Source organism: Coregonus clupeaformis, chromosome 14 (genome assembly GCF_020615455.1).
Source record: "Coregonus clupeaformis isolate EN_2021a chromosome 14, ASM2061545v1, whole genome shotgun sequence".
Taxonomy (NCBI): Eukaryota; Metazoa; Chordata; class Actinopteri; order Salmoniformes; family Salmonidae; genus Coregonus; species Coregonus clupeaformis.
In genome coordinates this window covers 6,307,705-6,326,216 of record NC_059205.1, presented here as the reverse complement: position 1 = coordinate 6,326,216, position 18,512 = coordinate 6,307,705, and the positions used below count along the sequence as shown (strand labels likewise).

General features: G+C 44.3%; 1 protein-coding gene across 1 annotated transcript in view; it reads right to left on the bottom strand.

Annotated features, from left to right (window-relative positions):
• The window catches only part of LOC121580556 (microtubule cross-linking factor 1-like), a 148,188-nt gene that overhangs the window by 123,555 nt on the left and 6,121 nt on the right, over positions 1 to 18,512 (bottom strand). The window contains exons 2-3 of the mRNA XM_045224658.1: positions 17,552 to 17,776; positions 17,137 to 17,295 (exon numbers count right to left, since the gene is read on the bottom strand). Coding sequence (XP_045080593.1) covers positions 17,137 to 17,295; positions 17,552 to 17,776 — 384 coding nt within the window. The remainder of the gene's footprint in view (positions 1 to 17,136; positions 17,296 to 17,551; positions 17,777 to 18,512) is intronic.

Sequence of the window (18,512 nt, the reverse complement as noted above, 5' to 3'; positions counted from 1 at the left end):
CTGGACACCACAGGACAGCACCTGTAATTCTCTACTGCTTGTAGAATACCAGCTCTAAAATAGAATCCCAGGTACGGTAAGACTAAAGTACTGGACCGTTCCATTCACTGGGAGAACACAGAAGCACAATAGAGAATTGAAGCAGAAAGTGTTCTAGCTACCTACTGTGGCAAAAAGCCAACTAACAAAAACGGCTGATGTTCACGAGAGCGTCTGCTAAATGACTAAAATGTAAAATGTAAATGTTCACAACACCCTCCCACTGGGCACAGACGTCAGTTCAACGTCTAGTTTTGATTTACATTTGGCTGAGCTGTCAACTAACGTGAATTCAACATAAAATCAACAAAACGTTTCACCATGTCATTGGATTTAGGTTAAAAGTTGGGTGAAAAAAATACGGAATGCCCTTATGTTGCGGACTTTTTGAAAAATCTAATTAGTTTCCACGTTGATTCAACGTCATAAGATAGATTTTTTGGGGGGTTGAAATGACGTGGAAACGAAGTTGATTGATTCAACCAGTTTTTGCCCAGTGGGCTGTTGTGATTGATCCGTACAGAATCCCTTTCATCTCTATTGTTTTCTGTAGAAACCTCTGTAGCATGTCGTGTTGTTTAGACAAGCCGTAGTTTACTTTGAATTAAACTGACTACCTGCAGTTAGTTGAGAAGTAAGTATCCTATATCTGAACACAAGAACTCCGCTACTCTCTGTTTAAATGGTTAGAATGGGTGGGTACTTTCTCCTCCCCAAATAGGACTTTTAATATTTATATTTCCTTATTTATATAAAATCTTTCTCTGAATTGGATGAAGCTCTCACAAAACATATGAATCTGTTCATCCAGCATTGAGGTTTTACCTCAGAATAAAGCCCTCTGGATTACCTAGACCTTACTACAGATTTAGAACTATCAACACTTGAATCAGGGGATCAGAAAAGACAGCTGAACATTTCACACTTGACACAGAGAGAGCGGGGAGAGAGTGGAAGAGAGAGAGAGGGGAGAGAGAGGGGAGAGAGCAGAAGAGAGAGAGAGGGGAGAGAGAGGGAGGGGAGAGAGAGAGAGAGAGAGGGGAGCGAAGAGAGAGAGAGAGGGGAGAGGAGAGAGGAGAGAGAGAGGGGGAGAGAGAGGGAGAGAGGGGAGAGAGCGGGAGAGAGAGAGGGAGAGAGAGGGGAGAGAGGGAGAGAGGAAGAGAGAGAGGGGAGAGAGAGGGGAGAGAGTGGAAGAGAGAGAGAGAAGAAAGAGAGAGAAAGAGATAAAAGAGAGAAAGTGTTCTGCATGGAGGCCTACAGCATATATACATTCATATTATGTTATTCATATCAGGTCATATCTGGCCCATATAATGCTGCGTTTAGCATCATATGATGCTGCCTTTAGAGTCATATGATGCTGCGTTTAGCGTCATATGATGCTGCGTTTAGCGTCATATGATGCTGCGTTTAGCGTCATATGATGCTGCGTTTAGCGTCATATGATGCTGCGTTTAGCGTCATATGATGCTGCGTTTAGCGTCATATGATGCTGCGTTTTGCATCATATGATGATGTATTTTGCATCATATGGGCCAGATTTCTGTATTTTGAAAGTAACATATCTTGAAAACTTGATTGCTGACATGCAAAACATTTTGGGACAATGTCAACAATGGACTAATGAAACAAATACCCAAATATAGTTTTTGGGTGGAGTTTTCCTTTAAGTGAAACTGATAAGATTTGGGGATTTATACTAGTCTATGTCATTCATAAACATGATACGTTTCTTGTACATTTCTTTCCACGAAAATGTGTATTTTCTCTATCAGTACATTGGCGTTTAGCCATATTATTTCCTGTAATATTTGTTCTGCCTGTTCTGGAGGATGTAATTGGAATTGTAGCCCAAAAAAAAAAAGGAGGATACTTTAAACAGGGATCCATTGTCAATCCACCAGAAATGGTTGGTTTTATAACGGCAAAAAGACCCCTTTTGAAAATTGGATCTTGGACAATTTCGGATGGAGGCTTGAAGAGAGAGGTTTATTGCCTTAATATTTTAAAGTTGTAATCCTCCAAACTCCTAGACTCCCTTAACTAGAGAATGATGGACAGATGGACAGGTGTTTCCCTCTCCACGGTTTCGAGATTCTATCTATTTTGCAAAGTTTTCTATCAAAGTTAATAGTTGCAAGATCGCTAAACTTTTCCGAAATATGTACACCAAGCACATCAACTCCACCATCCGCCCATTTAATTGAGAGACCACATGGCAATTTAAAGTTAGTATCTTTTGGAGACCAAATCCGTAATATAGTACACTTATCAAAATTGGGTTTTAGTCCAGAGAATTTGGAGAAATTATCCAGGTCCTCAATAAGGCCCTTCAAGGTTGAACATTTTATTCAGCAATTACCGTGATGGGTTATATTTTGAGATACAGTGCATTCGGAAAGTATTCAGACCCCTTGACTTTTTCCACATTTTGTTACGTTATAGCCTTATTCTAAAATGGATTAAATAAACAATTTTCCTCATCAATCTACACACAATACCCCATAATGACAAAGTGAAAACGTGTTTATCAAAGTTTTTGCAAATGTATTAAAAATAAAAACAAAAATCCTTTGCAATGAGACTCGAAATTGAGCTCAGGTGCATCCTGTTTCCACTGATCCTCCTTGAGATGTTTCTACAACTTGATTGGAGTCCACCTGTGGTAAATTCAATTGATTGGACATGATTTGGAAAGGCACACACCTGTCTATATAAGGTCCCACAGTTGTCAGAGCAAAAACCAAGCCATGAGGTCGAAGGAATTGCCCGTAGAGCTCCGAGACAGGATTGTGTCGAGGCACAGATCTGGGGAAGGGTACCAAAAAATGTCTGCAGCATTGAAGGTCCCCAAGAACACAGTGGCCTCCATCATTCTTAAATGGAAGAAGTTTGGAACCACCAAGACTCTTCCTAGAGCTGGCTGCCCGGCCAAACTGAGCAATCGGGGGAGAAAGGCCTAGCTCAGGGAGGTGACCAAGAACCCGATGGTCACTCTGACAGAGCTCCAAAGTTCCTCTGTGGAGTTGGGAGAAACTTCCAGAAGGACAACTATCTCTGCAGCACTCCACCAATCAGGCCTTTATGGTAGAGTGGCCAGACGGAAGCCACTTCTCAGTAAAAGGCACATGACAGCCCGCTTGGAGTTTGCCAAAAGGACTCAGACCATGAGAAACAAGATTTTCTGGTCTGATGAAAACAAGATTGAACTGTTTGGCCTGAATGCCAAGCGTCAAATCTGGAGGAAACCTGGCATCATCCCTACGGTGAAGCATGGTGGTGGCAGCATCATGCTGTGGGGATGTTTTTCAGCGGCAGGGACTGGGACTGGGAGACTAGTCAGGATCGAGGGAAAGATGAATGGAGCAAAGTACGCTCCCCATCCAAACTGACAGCTTGAGAGGATCTGCAGAGAAGAATGGGAGAAACTCCCCAAATACAGGTGTGCCAAGCTTGTAGTTTCATACCCAAGAAGACTCTAGGCTGTAATCGCTGCTAAAGGTGCTTCAACAAAGTACTGAGTAAAGGGTCTGAATACTTACGTAAATGGAGTATTTCCGTTTTCTAAAAACCTGTTTTTGCTGTCATTATAGGGTATTGTGTGTAGATGGATGGAAAAAAAATATATTTTAGAATAAGGCTTTAACATAACCAAATTTGGAAAAAGTAAAGGGGTCTGAATACTTTCTGAATGCACTGTACTTACCACTATCCCCACTATTTTAAGATACTTATCAATACCTACTTGTACCACCAGAATCAATGTCTGTCTGTTATCCACGTAGCTGTACCATGATAGATGTCTGTCTGTTATCCACATGGCTGTACCATGATAGATGCCTGTCTGTTATCCATGTAACTGTATCATGATAGATGCCTGTCTGTTATCCATGTAGCTGTACCATGATAGATGCCTGTCTGTTATCCATGTAACTGTATCATGATAGATGCCTGTCTGTTATCCATGTAGCTGTACCATGATAGATGCCTGTCTGTTATCCATGTAGCTGTACCATGATAGATGCCTGTCTGTTATCCATGTAGCTGTACCATGATAGATGTCTGTCTGTTATCCATGTAGCTGTACCATGATAGATGCCTGTCTGTTATCCATGTAGCTGTACCATGATAGATGCCTGTCTGTTATCCATGTAGCTGTACCATGATAGATGTCTGTCTGTTATCCATGTAGCTGTACCATGATAGATGCCTGTCTGTTATCCATGTAGCTGTACCATGATAGATGCCCTGCTAAACATACTGCTCCAACTGGTTCTAAGTAGACCTCCAGTTGTCCTCCAATTTCCCTCCCGCCTCGGTTGTACTATATACTGTATAATTATAAAATGTTTATCTGCATACATTAATTAATTCATTTCCACAATTGATAAATAATATGCATAATAATGTAGTCACTTCCTATGAAGGATTGTTATCTTTAACAAGGACCGGCAGTAGAAAATTGACATTTAGGCAGATATTAATTATTTTATATTACAGCTTGTGATTCCATCCTATCTGGTCCCTAACATCATTACCCCATAGCAACGTCTGTGGGATGCATTCACGCAGACACCACGCATTCACACAGACACCACGCAGACACCACGCATTCACACAGACACCACGCAGACACCACACAGACACCACACAGACACCACACAGACACCACGCATTCATACAGACACCACGCATTCACACAGACACCACGCAGACACCACGCATACATACAGACACCACGCATTCACACAGACACCACGCAGACACCACGCATACATACAGACACCACGCAGACACCACGCATTCACACAGACACCACGCATTCACACAGACACCACACATACACACAGACACCACGCATACATACAGACACCACGAATTCACGCAGACACCACCCATTCACGCAGACACCACCCATTCACGCAGACACCACCCACACATACACATCTACACCTCTCCTCTTCCACCCATACACCCACCTACACATTCACACACACACACACACACCGCTCAGTTGCTCCATCCCCGAGCCCCGTTCAAGAGTAGTCTTGCTGTGTGAATGTGATGTATACCGTTGTAGCTGTTAGAGACGTGCACCAAATAGCAGGGATGGGAAGACTTGTAATCCAATATCTAGTCCTGGGAGATGGATCTCAGATAGCCCCTCTCTCCTCAACACACACACTGGTCCCCCCGTGGAGATGGATCTCAGATAGCCCCTCTCTCCTCAACACACACGCTGGTCCCCCTGTGGAGATGGATCTCAGATAGCCCCTCTCTCCTCAACACGCTGGTCCCTCCTGGAGACCCTACTTCCCCTTTCTTCCCCAATCAGACCATTATGATTATTTTGTGCTGCCAGTGTCGCCAGCACTGCCACTCCCTGGGTAGGGGTACCCCACCAGAATTCCCCCCGGCTAGGTACGAGGTCGTCAAGGTTCTCTTAACAGCTTTGGGAATTTCCTTGTATATTATGTTCACCCATACATGGGTTTTGGCTTAGATTGGACCAACCCTGCCAGGCAGGCTCAGATTCCTGAGGGGGCGTTGCTGCTTCAGTAGGTCTCTGACCACATTCATTTTTCTGTCTTTGCTACGTGGGCTACCTGCAGTAGTCCTATCTAACAGGAAAGGACGTCTCATTTAGTGTGTGGGTCGCTCAGGTGGGTGTCTAGGTTAGGTTGGGTTGGGCACCGTTCCATGTAGGATTTCTAAGTTTCACCGCTTTTATTTACTTTAATATTAAATGTATTTCCCGTCTCTGCGCCAAAGTGAAAAGAAATATGGAAATTGATTTTTTTAAAATCCCCAAGTGCTTTGAACTTCAAAAGGACACAACCCCCATAAAGCTACCCTCTCTAACTGCCCTCTCTAACTGCCCTCTCTAACTGCCCTCTCTAACTGCCCTCTCTAACTGCCCTCTCTAACTGCCCTCTCTAACTGCCCTCTCTAACTGCCCTCTCTAACTGCCCTCTCTAACTGCCCTCTCTAACTGAAGCTATTCATCATGGTTAGTCACACTATAGACCATAATTTATTCTGAGTAAAGTGACTTACAGATATTTACATAGCAATATACACATTCTGAGAGGCTAGTCGTGACTGCTGAGCAGTTTGATACTGTGTCAATGCAGCAGATCTGTTCTGTACCACAGCAGACTGACTCCATATGCTCCTCTCCACCCTCTTCCTCTCCTTCCTTCTCTCCTTTCTTCCAGTGGAGGAGTCAGAGAGAGAGAGAGAGAGAGAGAGAGAGAGAGAGAGAGAGAGAGAGAGAGAGAGAGAGAGAGAGAGAGAGAGAGAGAGAGAGAGAGAGAGAGAGAGAGACTAACTAAGCCAATGATCCTCCTTCATATCCTTCCAGCAGCAGAGGAGAGAAGGCTGGGATCTGCTTAGAACCCACATCTTCTCAACATCGTGTGTGTGGGACAGACAGACAGACAGACAGACAGACAGACAGACAGACAGACAAAATACAATCTAATCTCTGCAGGAGTCAGGACAGCGACTATGTAATCACTGCAGGAGTCAGGACAGCGACTATGTAATCTCTGCAGGAGTCAGGACAGCGACTATGTAATCTCTGCAGGAGTCAGCACAGCGACTATGTAATCTCTGCAGGAGTCAGCACAGCGACTATATAATCTCTGCAGGAGTCAGGACAACGACTCCAGTGGCTTGTGAAAGTATTCACCCCCCTTGGCATTTTTCCAATTTTGTTGCCTTACAATCTGGAATTTAAATGGATTTTGGGGGGTTTTGTATCATTTGATTTACACAACATGCCTACCACTTTGAAGATGCAAAATATTTTTTGAAAATTTGAGCGTGCATAACTATTCACCCCCCCCCCCCAAAGTCAATACTTTGTAGAGCCACCTTTTGCAGCAATTACAGCTGCAAGTCTCTTGGGGTATGTCTCTATAAGCTTGGCACATCTAGCCACTGTGATTTTTGCCCATTCTTCAAGGCAAAACTGCTCCAGCTCCTTCAAGTTGGATGGGTTCCGCTGGTGTACAGCTATCTTTAAGTCATACCACAGATTCTCAATTGGATTGAGGTCTGGGCTTTGACTAGGCCATTCCAAGACATTTAAATGTTTCCCCTTAAACCACTTGAGTGTTGCTTTAGCAGTATGCTTAGGGTCATTGTCCTGCTGGAAGGTGAACCTCCGTCCCAGTCTCAAATCTCTGGAAGACTGAAACAGGTTTCCCTCAAGACTTTCCCTGTATTTAGCGCCATCCATCATTCCTTCAATTCTGACCAGTTTCCCAGTCCCTGCCGATGAAAAACATCCCCACAGCATGATGCTGCCACCACCATGCTTCACTGTGATGATGGTGTTCTCGGGGTGATGAGAGGTGTTGGGTTTGCGCCAGACATAGCGTTTTCCTTTATGGCCAAAAAGCTCAATTTTAGTCTATTCTGACCAGAGTACCTTCTTCCATATGTTTGGGGAGTCTCCCACGTGCCTTTTGGCGAACACCAAACGTGTTTGCTTATTTTCTTCTTTAAGCGATGGCTTTTTTCTGGCCACTCTTCCATAAAGCCCAGCTCTGTGGAGTGTACGGCTTAAAGTGGTCCTATGGACAGATACTCCAATCTCTTCTGTGGAACTTTGCAGCTCCTTCAGGGTTATCTTTGATCTCTTTGTTGCCTCTCTGATTAATGCCCTCCTTGCCTGGTCCGTGAGTTTTGGTGGGCGGCCCTCTCTTGGCAGGTTTGTTGTGGTGCCATATTCTTTCCATTTTTTAATAATGGATTTAACGGTGCTCCGTGGGATGTTCAAAGTTTCGGACATTTTTTTATAACCCAACCCTGATCTGTACTTCTCCACAACTTTGTCCCTGACCTGTTTGGAGAGCTCCTTGGTCTTCACGGTGCCGCTTGCTTGGTGGTGCCCCTTGCTTAGTGGTGTTGCAGACTCTGGGGCCTTTCAGAACAGGTGTATATATACTGAGATCATGTGACAGATCATGTGACACTTAGATTGCACACAGGTGGACTTTATTTAACAAATTATGTGACTTCTGCAGGTAATTGGTTGCACCAGATCTTATTTAGGGGCTTCATAGCAAAGGGGGTGAATACATATTCATGCACCACTTTTCAGTTATTAATTTTTTAGAATTTTTTGAAACAAGTAATTTTTTTCATTTCACTACACCAATTTGGACTATTTTGTGTATGTCCATTACATGAAATCCAAATAAAAATCCATTTAAATTACAGGTTGTAATGCAACACAATAGGAAAAACGCCAAGGGGGATCAATACTTTTGCAAGGCACTGTATGTAATCTCTCCTCATCTCTCCTCTCTCATCTCTCCTCATCTCTCTCTCATCTCTCCTCCCTTCTCCTCTCTCATCTCTCCTCTCTTCTCATCTCTCCTCATCTCTCCTCATCTCTCCTCATCTCTCCTCATCTCTCTCTCATCTCTCCTCATCTCTCCTCATCTCTCCTCTCTCCTCTCTCCTCTCTCTCCCTCTCCTTTTACTCTCTCCCTCCCTCCCTCTGCAACCTGCCAGGTCGTTTCATAACCACTAGGCCTTCCTGCAACCTGCCAGGTCGTTTCATAACCACTAGGCCTTCCTGCAACCTGCCAGGTCGTTTCATAACCACTAGGCCTTCCTGCAACCTGCCAGGTCGTTTCATAACCACTAGGCCTTCCTGCAACCTGCCAGGTCGTTTCATAACCACTAGGCCTTCCTGCAACCTGCCAGGTCGTTTCATAACCACTAGGCCTTCCTGCAACCTGCCAGGTCGTTTCATAACCACTAGGCCTTCCTTCCTGCTGAGTTAATTCATGTAGAGGTGCCAATCCCTCGGACACACACAAAACCCGTCACAGAGTAGGACCTGATGCTAGATCAGGAGTGCTGATCTTCTATGGACAGAGGGGACCTGATGCTAGATCAGGAGTGCTGATCTTCTATGGACAGAGGGGACCTGATGCTAGATCAGGAGTGCTGATCTTCTATGGACAGAGGGGACCTGATGCTAGATCAGGAGTGCTGATCTTCTATGGACAGAGGGGACCTGATGCTAGATCAGGAGTGCTGATCTTCTATGGACAGAGGGGACCTGATACTAGATCAGGAGTGCTGATCTTCTATGGACAGAGGGGACCTGGTGCTAGATCAGGAGTGCTGATCTTCTATGGACAGAGGGGACCTGATGCTAGATCAGGAGTGCTGATCTTCTATGGACAGAGGGGACCTGATGCTAGATCAGGAGTGCTGATCTTCTATGGACAGAGGGGACCTGATGCTAGATCAGGAGTGCTGATCTTCTATGGACAGAGGGGACGTGATGCTAGATCAGGAGTGCTGATCTTCTATGGACAGAGGGGACGTGATGCTAGATCAGGAGTGCTGATCTTCTATGGACAGAGGGGACGTGATGCTAGATCAGGAGTGCTGATCTTCTATGGACAGAGGGGACGTGATGCTAGATCAGTACTCCTACTCTGAGACACTTTATGAATACGGGCAAATATATGTAACTAAAATCGCTCATTTTACACTGATATTAGGAGTAGGTTTAATCTGGATTGGCAAAAAAAACAGCTTTTCATGTTCTTCCTCGTCACAGAACAGCTGATCCTCTTAATAATTTGTGTTGAATTACGTCAGAATGAGGAAGTGAAGCTTCAAGCTACAACTCCTTGGTCCAGTTCAACCCCCATTCCCATCACCCTCCCTCCTGCCCTCACGCCCGTCCATGGGAAAGAAAAAAGGCGGCTATCAATTATGATTGAGCTTTCTCACAGAAGGGATTTTCTCTCAATAAGACAAACCTGTATAAAACAGGCTAAATACATATACACTAAAGTAGTTTGACTTTACTCCTGACTGAACATTATTTGGCAACTTCAAGTATTCATATCATATATCTACAATAACACTGCATATAATCTGGCGCCTTTAGGAATTCTAGAGGAACTTAAAACACTTTGAAAAGATACAATATACAAAATATACACGCAGTGGCTTAGTTATTAAATCCTTGATACAGAAAGGATGATATTTACTGGTGTACACTGAACAGAAAATAATGAAATTCTATTTCTCTTTTTATTAATGAGAAAATGTAGAGTAACACCTCAGGTAGAGAGAGGAGAAGAGGAACGGATGAGAGTAGGAGATTAAGGATAGGAGTCACGAGAGGCAGACCGCAGTTATCTCCAGCTCCAGAGGCTTCCAGAGGCTTCCAGAGGCTTCCAGAGGCTTCCAGGCTCCCCGCCAGCCAGTGTTTTTCTGGGGCAAACCTCAGGGGAGTGGAGGGAAACCGCAACCAGTTTTAGAGAGGAGTGAAGTAGAGCAGCCTCACACATAATGTATCCGTCTTTCTCTCCACCTCCCTTCTCTCTTTCTATCTAATCGTGTTTGTAGGGCACAACGCAGCAAAACATTTTGTTAGTGGAAAACAGGCGTTCTTATTGGACAACCACCTCCAATTGACTGCATTTTCATAACGTTTTCTGCCTGCTGAACGTAACCACTCTATCTCAGGACTGGTCAGTCCAGTCAGTGGAAGCATGCAGTGTTGCTGCCAGCCTGGACTCACTGGTCAAGATGGAGGTCAGCTGCCAGCCTGGACTCGCTGGTCAAGATGGAGGTCAGCTGCCAGCCTGGACTCACTGGTCAAGATGGAGGTCAGCTGCCAGCCTGGACTCACTGGTCAAGATGGAGGTCAGCTGCCAGCCTGGACTCACTGGTCAAGATGGAGGTCAGCTGCCAGCCTGGACTCACTGGTCAAGATGGAGGTCAGCTGCCAGCCTGGACTCACTGGTCAAGATGGAGGTCAGCAGTCCTGATGTGACTGTTCTGTGTTCTTGCTGGTGAGCCATTGGTCAGCTATGCAGGGCCAGTCTCTAGGGCTGGCACAATTACCGTATAACCGACGGTTATGGATGAAGACCGTCATGAAAATGTAATAACTGTCATAACCGTAAGAATACACATTTCACACACAGTTTTGTTTTTGTGGAACGAATATTTGTGTCTGTTTCTGCTGTAACATGGACTCTTAACAACGTGATGAAACTTGCTCCTTACTGAAACAAGCAAACGAGTCTTCGGTTGCCTAGGCAATGCCCTCACAATACAGCAGCAGCACACATAGAAATAGAATGAATAGAACGGGCTTGGAACCTCTAACCCTGGCAATTTGAGTGGTAAACTCAGGGGTACACTCGTAATGGCTTCCTGGTATTGTGATGCAATAATTTCCATGGTAATGTAGAATGTTCATTCAAATGATGGCAACTGATGTGACTAATGTCAGTTGAGTTGAATCAACAAATCACAGCAAATATTTTACTTCCTGCTTTGTTCCTTTGGGGACACACATTGGCCGCCAGGCCATCCATTATGCCATCATTGACTTGAATGGGGACGCCCATTGTATTCATTCTATTTCTATGGCAGCACATGCAGTCAGGAGGAGAAGACCAAAACAAAAACTACTAAAATAAATAAATATATTTGCTATTCGAACGGCTATTACGGTGGCTGCGGTCATTTTGCTGGCCAATTATCATCCAAAATGCCATGACCGTCACAGACCTACCCATCTCTCTGTATTACAGCTTAGAACGGGAATCATCAACTAGATTCAGCCGCGGGCCAATTTTTTATTGTGCGGATGGTCGGGGGACCGGAACATAATTACAAATAATTTGTAGACTGCAAATTGACCCAAACAGATATAATGTTTGACTAAAACGTAATCATTTCAAACCTTGCTTACATTTGTATACGATCATGTGTCTCTCTATTGTGCGTGGGAATAGTTGGGAACAGATTTCATAAATTAAAATCACTTGGAGCTGCTTTCCTGGTGTTTTTTGTTTTTTACAGTCTTATGTCCAACAATGAAAATTCCACACAATATTTTTGTTTTGTTTTATTTAATTTTTTTGCTCAGAAAACTTGGGGTGCCAAATAAAACCACCCGCGGGCTGGCTGCCAGTTGGGGAACCCTGGCCTAGATGAACCCCTCCGGAGGCACAGAGCTCTGGAAAAGTCAACAAAGTCAAACGGTGTCAAAAAAAAATATTTAGTCCACACTTGATAGTTGCTGCATCAGCAAACGACAAGGTGGAGGTTGTGGTGGTAGCTTAGTGGTTAAGAGCGTTGTGCCAGTAACCGAAAGGGCGCTGGTTCTAATCCCCGAGCCGACTAGGTGAAAAATCTGTCGATGTGCCCTTGAGCAAGGCACTTAACCCTAATTGCTCTGGATAAGAGCATCTGCTAAAATGTAAAAATGGTGTACTTAGGTCAGATATCAGGTGCTTAGGATCCTGTTAAGTTAAATTCCTTAAAGGTGACAGGCAAAAGGTTTTTCCAAACCTTTCTTTATACAACAGCTAAATACATCATAAAATGATCAGCAATAAGATTTTGGTCAGGGTAGATTTTGTATTCTTGATATAACACTAAAAGAGGCATGGCTACCTAATAATCCTTTGGAATGCTTGGAAATGATGTCATTTGAGGGCATTGTGAAAATTCCGTCATTTGTAAAGGTTCAAAGTTATCTGATTTTAGTGCACAATTTCACACATCTCTGCGCTCACATGCTCGATATTGTACTGTTGAGAACACAAATAGAGCTCTATTTCACGTTTTGCATTTGATCCAGCTATTCCAGTCAGGAAATAATCTGGTGCTGCGATTTCAAAGTAGTTTTCATTTTTCATTTGTGCTGCACTGTGACAGTCGGTGGTCGGTCGGATTTATGCTGCAGAATGAGAAGACAAGATGCTGTTCTTTTATAAATCACTTAAATCACTTGAAATGACTGTTTACAGTGATCTTTATTTATGGACAGCTCAAAGTGGTAATAGTATTTGTGTGTCTTTTCAAAGCAATTTCACCAGGAGAGATCATGATCATGGATGTTCTTGGCTAGCTAAGCCAAACATGGGCTAGCTAACGTTTTCTAGCTAAATATCCAGCTAGCTAACCTTGTGTTTACAGTACAATTGGCAGAAAGGGTCTAGCTAGCTATATATGGCAACGTTTGATCAGAAATAGCTTAATTATTTTCATTTCGGTTAGCTAGTTAGCTTGCTGGCTGCAGAACCAATTGCTGCAGCCAGTGTAGCTAGCTAGCTAGATAGCAGAAATATTATTTCCAACTAAGTAAACTAAGTTTATTAGCTAGGTACCTAGCTAGCTTACATTCATTATACATGTGTTGTGTCATCCAACAAGTCTTATCAACTCGAATATTTAGCTAGCTAGCTAGTTAGCTAGCTAGTCTTCGTTGTTTGAATGGCAGTCTCGTCACATTGCTTGGGAATACAGCGTCTGGCTATAGCTAGTTAACAAGCTAGATCATATCTCATTATCTGCATACGAGTAATCATTATTGACATTCATGTCTATTCCCCTGATATACAAGTGTCTTCTAACATCAGGTCAGTATCATTTGTTCCATTTCTGATCCAGAAAATTACTAATAAAAGCCATGTGTGCAACTTGTGTTCCTTGCAGTAAGTCATGTCTGTAGCTTGTGTTCCTTGCAGTAAGTCATGTCTGTAGCTTGTGTTCCTTGCAGTAAGTCATGTCTGTAGCTTGTGTTCCTTGCAGTAAGTCATGTCTGTAGCTTGTGTTCCTTGCAGTAAGTCATTGTTCTTTTCTTTTTGCCCTCAGGTGATGTCCTCCCGAGTGGCGCAGTGGTCTAAGGCAGCAGTGCTAGCTGTGCCACTAGAGATCCTGGTTCGAATCCAGGCTCTGTCGTAGCCGACCGGGAGACCCATTGGGCAGCGCACAATTGGCCCAGGGTAGGGGAGGGAATGGCTGGCAGGGATGTAGCTCAGTTGGTAGAGCATGGCGTTTGCAGGGTTGTGGGTTCGATTCCCATGGGGGGCCAGTATGAAAAATACAAAAATAATGTATGCACTCACTAACTGTAAGTCGCTCTGGATAACAGCATCTGCTAAATGACTAAAATGTAAATCTATATTAAGTTCTGAATAAAAAAAACAAAGGTGAAATAAAGAATTGTGGAAACCAAATACTTTGGTAAATTTCAACATATTTTAGAGGAAATTATGAGTTACTTGAAAAAAGTGCAAGGGTTCTAATATTTTAGACCATGACTGTAGCTAGCTAGCTAACATTGAACCTAGTTGGTTAGCTTTATGACTATGAGTTTGTATTGCTAGTAGTATGGGTTGGGATTATGGTTCATTGTTTAGCTCACTCTGTTTAGCACATGTCCTCACATGTGAATCCTTAAAGAGGTGGCTGGGGCTAAGGCTTAAGAGGGTGGGAATGATGCTGAATGGGTGTAGACAAAGACAAGCTCTTCAGTAGGTGTACTAAAACACTCAAGGGCCATTTTCTCAAAAGTGGGGTTACAAGTTTATCAACTTCCAAAGCAGAATTACTTTCCCATTGTTCCTCAACTGCAGTGTATGATATACAATTTTCGAGTCTCTACTTTTATCCAATGTAAAAAACACAATTTCAAATGTTGCTACATAATCGAGGTGGTGAGCCACAAATGTCGTTGAGGCTTATTTAATGAGCATTATTATTAAGTGTTATGTTTTTGCGGAGAACTTTGCTTGTCACCTTTAACACCAAATGTTGTCAGTAGGTCAACAATGTAAAATACTTTCAACAAATGTTAAGTTCATACTTTGCTTCATCAGCAAACATAAAAAAGGTAGACACATCATGTACTCAGGGGCTTAGGAACCTGAAATGGATAAACTAATGTGACAAGTACAGTTGAGATAGCTAACCTGTTTGCTCTATCTGTTTAGATTCCCAATGAAGCCTCTCTCTCTCTCTCTCTCTCTCTCTCTCTCTCTCTCTCTCTCTCTCTCTCTCTCTCTCTCTCTCTCTCTCTCTCTCTCTCTCTCTCTCTCTCTCTCTCTCTCTCTCTCTCTCTCTCTCTCTCTCTCTCTCTCTCTCTCTCTCTCTCTCTCTCTCTCTCTCTCTCTCTCTCTCTCTCTCTCTCTCTCTCTCTCTCTCTCTCTCTCTCTCTCTCTCTCTCTCTCTCTCTCTCTCTCTCTCTCTCTCTCTCTCTCTCTCTCTCTCTCTCTCTCTCTCTCTCTCTCTCTCCTCTCTCTCTCTCTTTTCTCTCTCTCTCTCTGATTTGTACCGGTCCCTCTGTCATTGTCCATTAGCCTTTTAAAGCCGACACTGACATACACAGCAGGCAGACCCACAAACACACACACACACACACACACACACACACACACACACACACACACACACACACACACACACACACACACACACACACACACACACACACACACACACACACCACCCGGAATAGCTGCTTCTCATCTCATTATACCCAGAATGCATCACCTCTGAGCTAACAGGCCACAGACGCTGACCAATCAGAACGTTGCATCACAGACAAACAAATAAACCAATCTAATAAACAATAGAAAAACTGAAAATTGGTGCTTAAGACATTTTCACTGAACAGAATCTGTGTGACATTTTAAACTTCTACCAGTGGCTAAAAGCAAGAGAACAGAACCGGTGGAACCAACCAATCGTTTTCTAAAGACGCCATCTTAAAAGACCCTGAGAACTGTTCAGTGATTGATGACACTAGTTCACTCCCGAGACCCAGAGTCCATTCCAATCCTAACACTCATCAGATCAATAATGTGATTAGAAATTAAACAGACTGTATTATCTACTGTAAACACAGTGTGGCTCAGTTGGTATAGCATGGCTTTTGCGACGTCAGGATTGTGGGTTCGATTCCCGCTGGGATCACCCATACGAAAATGTATGAACGCAGTACTGTAAAGTCGCATTGGATAAAAGCGTCTGCTGAATAGCATATATTATTACATAGAAGAGAATACTCTGATCTACATTAAGGTAGTCTACCCTGTGGTGCCAGCACTGACCACCATCTAGACTCAAGGTGAGAACATTCACCTTCCATTTAGAATAATGGTGACAGTCCATCTGTTGACTACTGACTTCAACTGACTTCCAAAACATAAAGCATCACTAAGGTGGCCATCATTGATGTGATCCTTAATATGATCCTGCTCCAGAGCGCTCAGGACCTCAGACTGCGGCGAAGGTTCACCTTCCAACAGGACAATTACCCTAAGCACACAGCCAAGACAACACAGGTGTGGCTTCGGGACAAGTCTCTGAATGTCCTTGAGTGGCCCAGCCAGAGCATGGACTTGAACCCGATCGAACATCTCTGGAGAGACCCGAAAATAGCTGTGCAGCGACGCTCCCCATCCAACCTGACAGAGCTTGAGAGGATCTGCAGAGAAGGATGGGAGAAACTCCCCAAATTCAGGTGTGCCAAGCTTGTAGCGTCATACCCAAGAAGACTTGAGGCTGTAATCGCTGCCAAAGGTGCTTCAACAAAGTACTGAGTAAAGGGTCTGAATACTTATGTAAATGTGATATTTCCGTGTTGTATTTTTTATAAACTTGCAAAAATTTCTAAACACCTGTTTTTGCTTTGTCATTATGGGGTTATTGTGTGTAGATTGATTAGGATATTTTTTTTAAAATCCAGTTTAGAATAAGGCTGTAACGTAACAAAATGTGGAAAAAGTCAAGGGGTCGGAATACTTTCCGAATGCACTGTATGTGATCGTATACAAATGTAAGCAAGATTTTAAATGATTATGTTTTAGTCAAATGTTGTATCTGTTTAAGCTTCTTGCGGTCAATTTCCAGTCGACAAATTATTTGTAATTATGTTCCAGCCCCCTGACCATCCATTCAAGAAAAAATCAGCACGCGGCTGAATCTAGTTGATGATCCCTGGTGTAGAGCCTGTTTACAAATCTCTAACTCCTCCTCCCTTCCCCCCTCCTCCCCCCCCTCCCCTTCCCTCCTCCTCCCTCCCTCCCCTCCTCCCTCTCCTCCTCCTCCCTCCTCCTCCTCCTCCTCCCCCCTCTCCCCCTCTCCTTCTCACTCCCCCTCCTCCTTCTCACTCCCCCCTCCTCACTCCCTTCTCCCTCCCCCTCCTCCTTCCCTCTCCTCCTCCTCCCCCCTCCCTCTCCTCCTCTCCCTCCCCCTCCTCCCTCCTCCTCCTTCCCCCCCCCCTCCCCTCCCCCCTCCTACCTCTTTAGTTCTGTCCAGTTCATTGTGTAGAGCTTGTTTAGAGATCTCCACCTCGATGATCCTCTGTCTCAGCAGCTCATTCTCGTCTTCCGCCCTGGTCCTCTTGTCTTCTACACTCTCCAGCTCGTTGTGCAAACGCACGGACACGTCTTTGGCCACCTGCATGGGGACACAGTGAGGTTATGAAACACACACATGAACACAGCACACGGACACAGTACATAAACGCAGTACATAAACACTGTGCATGAACAAAGTACACGAACACAGTGCATGAACACAGTACATGAACACAGTACATGAACACAGTACATGAACACAGTACATGAAAACAGACGGACGAGGACACGTGCGCATACACACACACACACGCACACACGCCCAGTCTGGGCCACTCGGTAACAACAACACGTACCTTGAGGTCCTGTTCCAGGTTGCGTAGCAGGTCTCCGTCTACATGTCCAGTCTGGGCCACTCTGAGGCTCTTCTGCTCCGCCTTACGGAGGCGGTACTGGAGGATACGGCAGTTCTTATTGGAGCGGTCCAGCTCCCTGCGTAACTCCTGCACCTGGTGCACCTCCACTTCCAGGTAACTGTCCCGCGCCTCCTCCATCTCTGCACGCAGCTCCTCCACTTCATCCTGAGAAGAGAGGGAGGGAGAGAGAAAGAGAGAAAGAGAAAGAGAAAGAGAGTTTACCATTCATCTTCCAAGAGGTGTTTTAAACCAGTTGACCTTCATCTCTAAGGCTGACTCAACGCTTTTTCTGTTCACTGTATATCTCCCCTCATACAATACACAGCTTGACTGACACAAGAAAAAGAGTCACACAGAGACACACAGAGATACACAGAGACACACAGAGATACACAGAGACACACAGAGACACACAGAGACACACAGAGACACACAGAGATACACAGAGAGAGGAGAGACACAGAGACACACAGAGACACACAGAGAGACACAGAGATACACAGAGATACACAGAGATACACAGAGAGGAGAGACACACAGAGATACACAGAGATACACACAGAGATACACAGAGAGAGGAGAGACACAGAGATACACAGAGAGAGGAGAGACACACAGAGACACACAGAGAGAGGAGAGACACACAGAGATACACAGAGATACACAGAGAGAGGAGAGACACACAGAGATACACAGAGAGAGGAGAGACAGAGACACACAGAGACACACAGAGAGACACAGAGAGACACAGAGAGACACAGAGACACACAGAGACACAAAGAGACACACAGAGATACACAGAGAGAGGAGAGACACAGAGACACACAGAGATACACAGAGATACACAGAGAGAGGAGAGCCACAGAGACACACAGAGACACACAGAGACACACAGAGATAC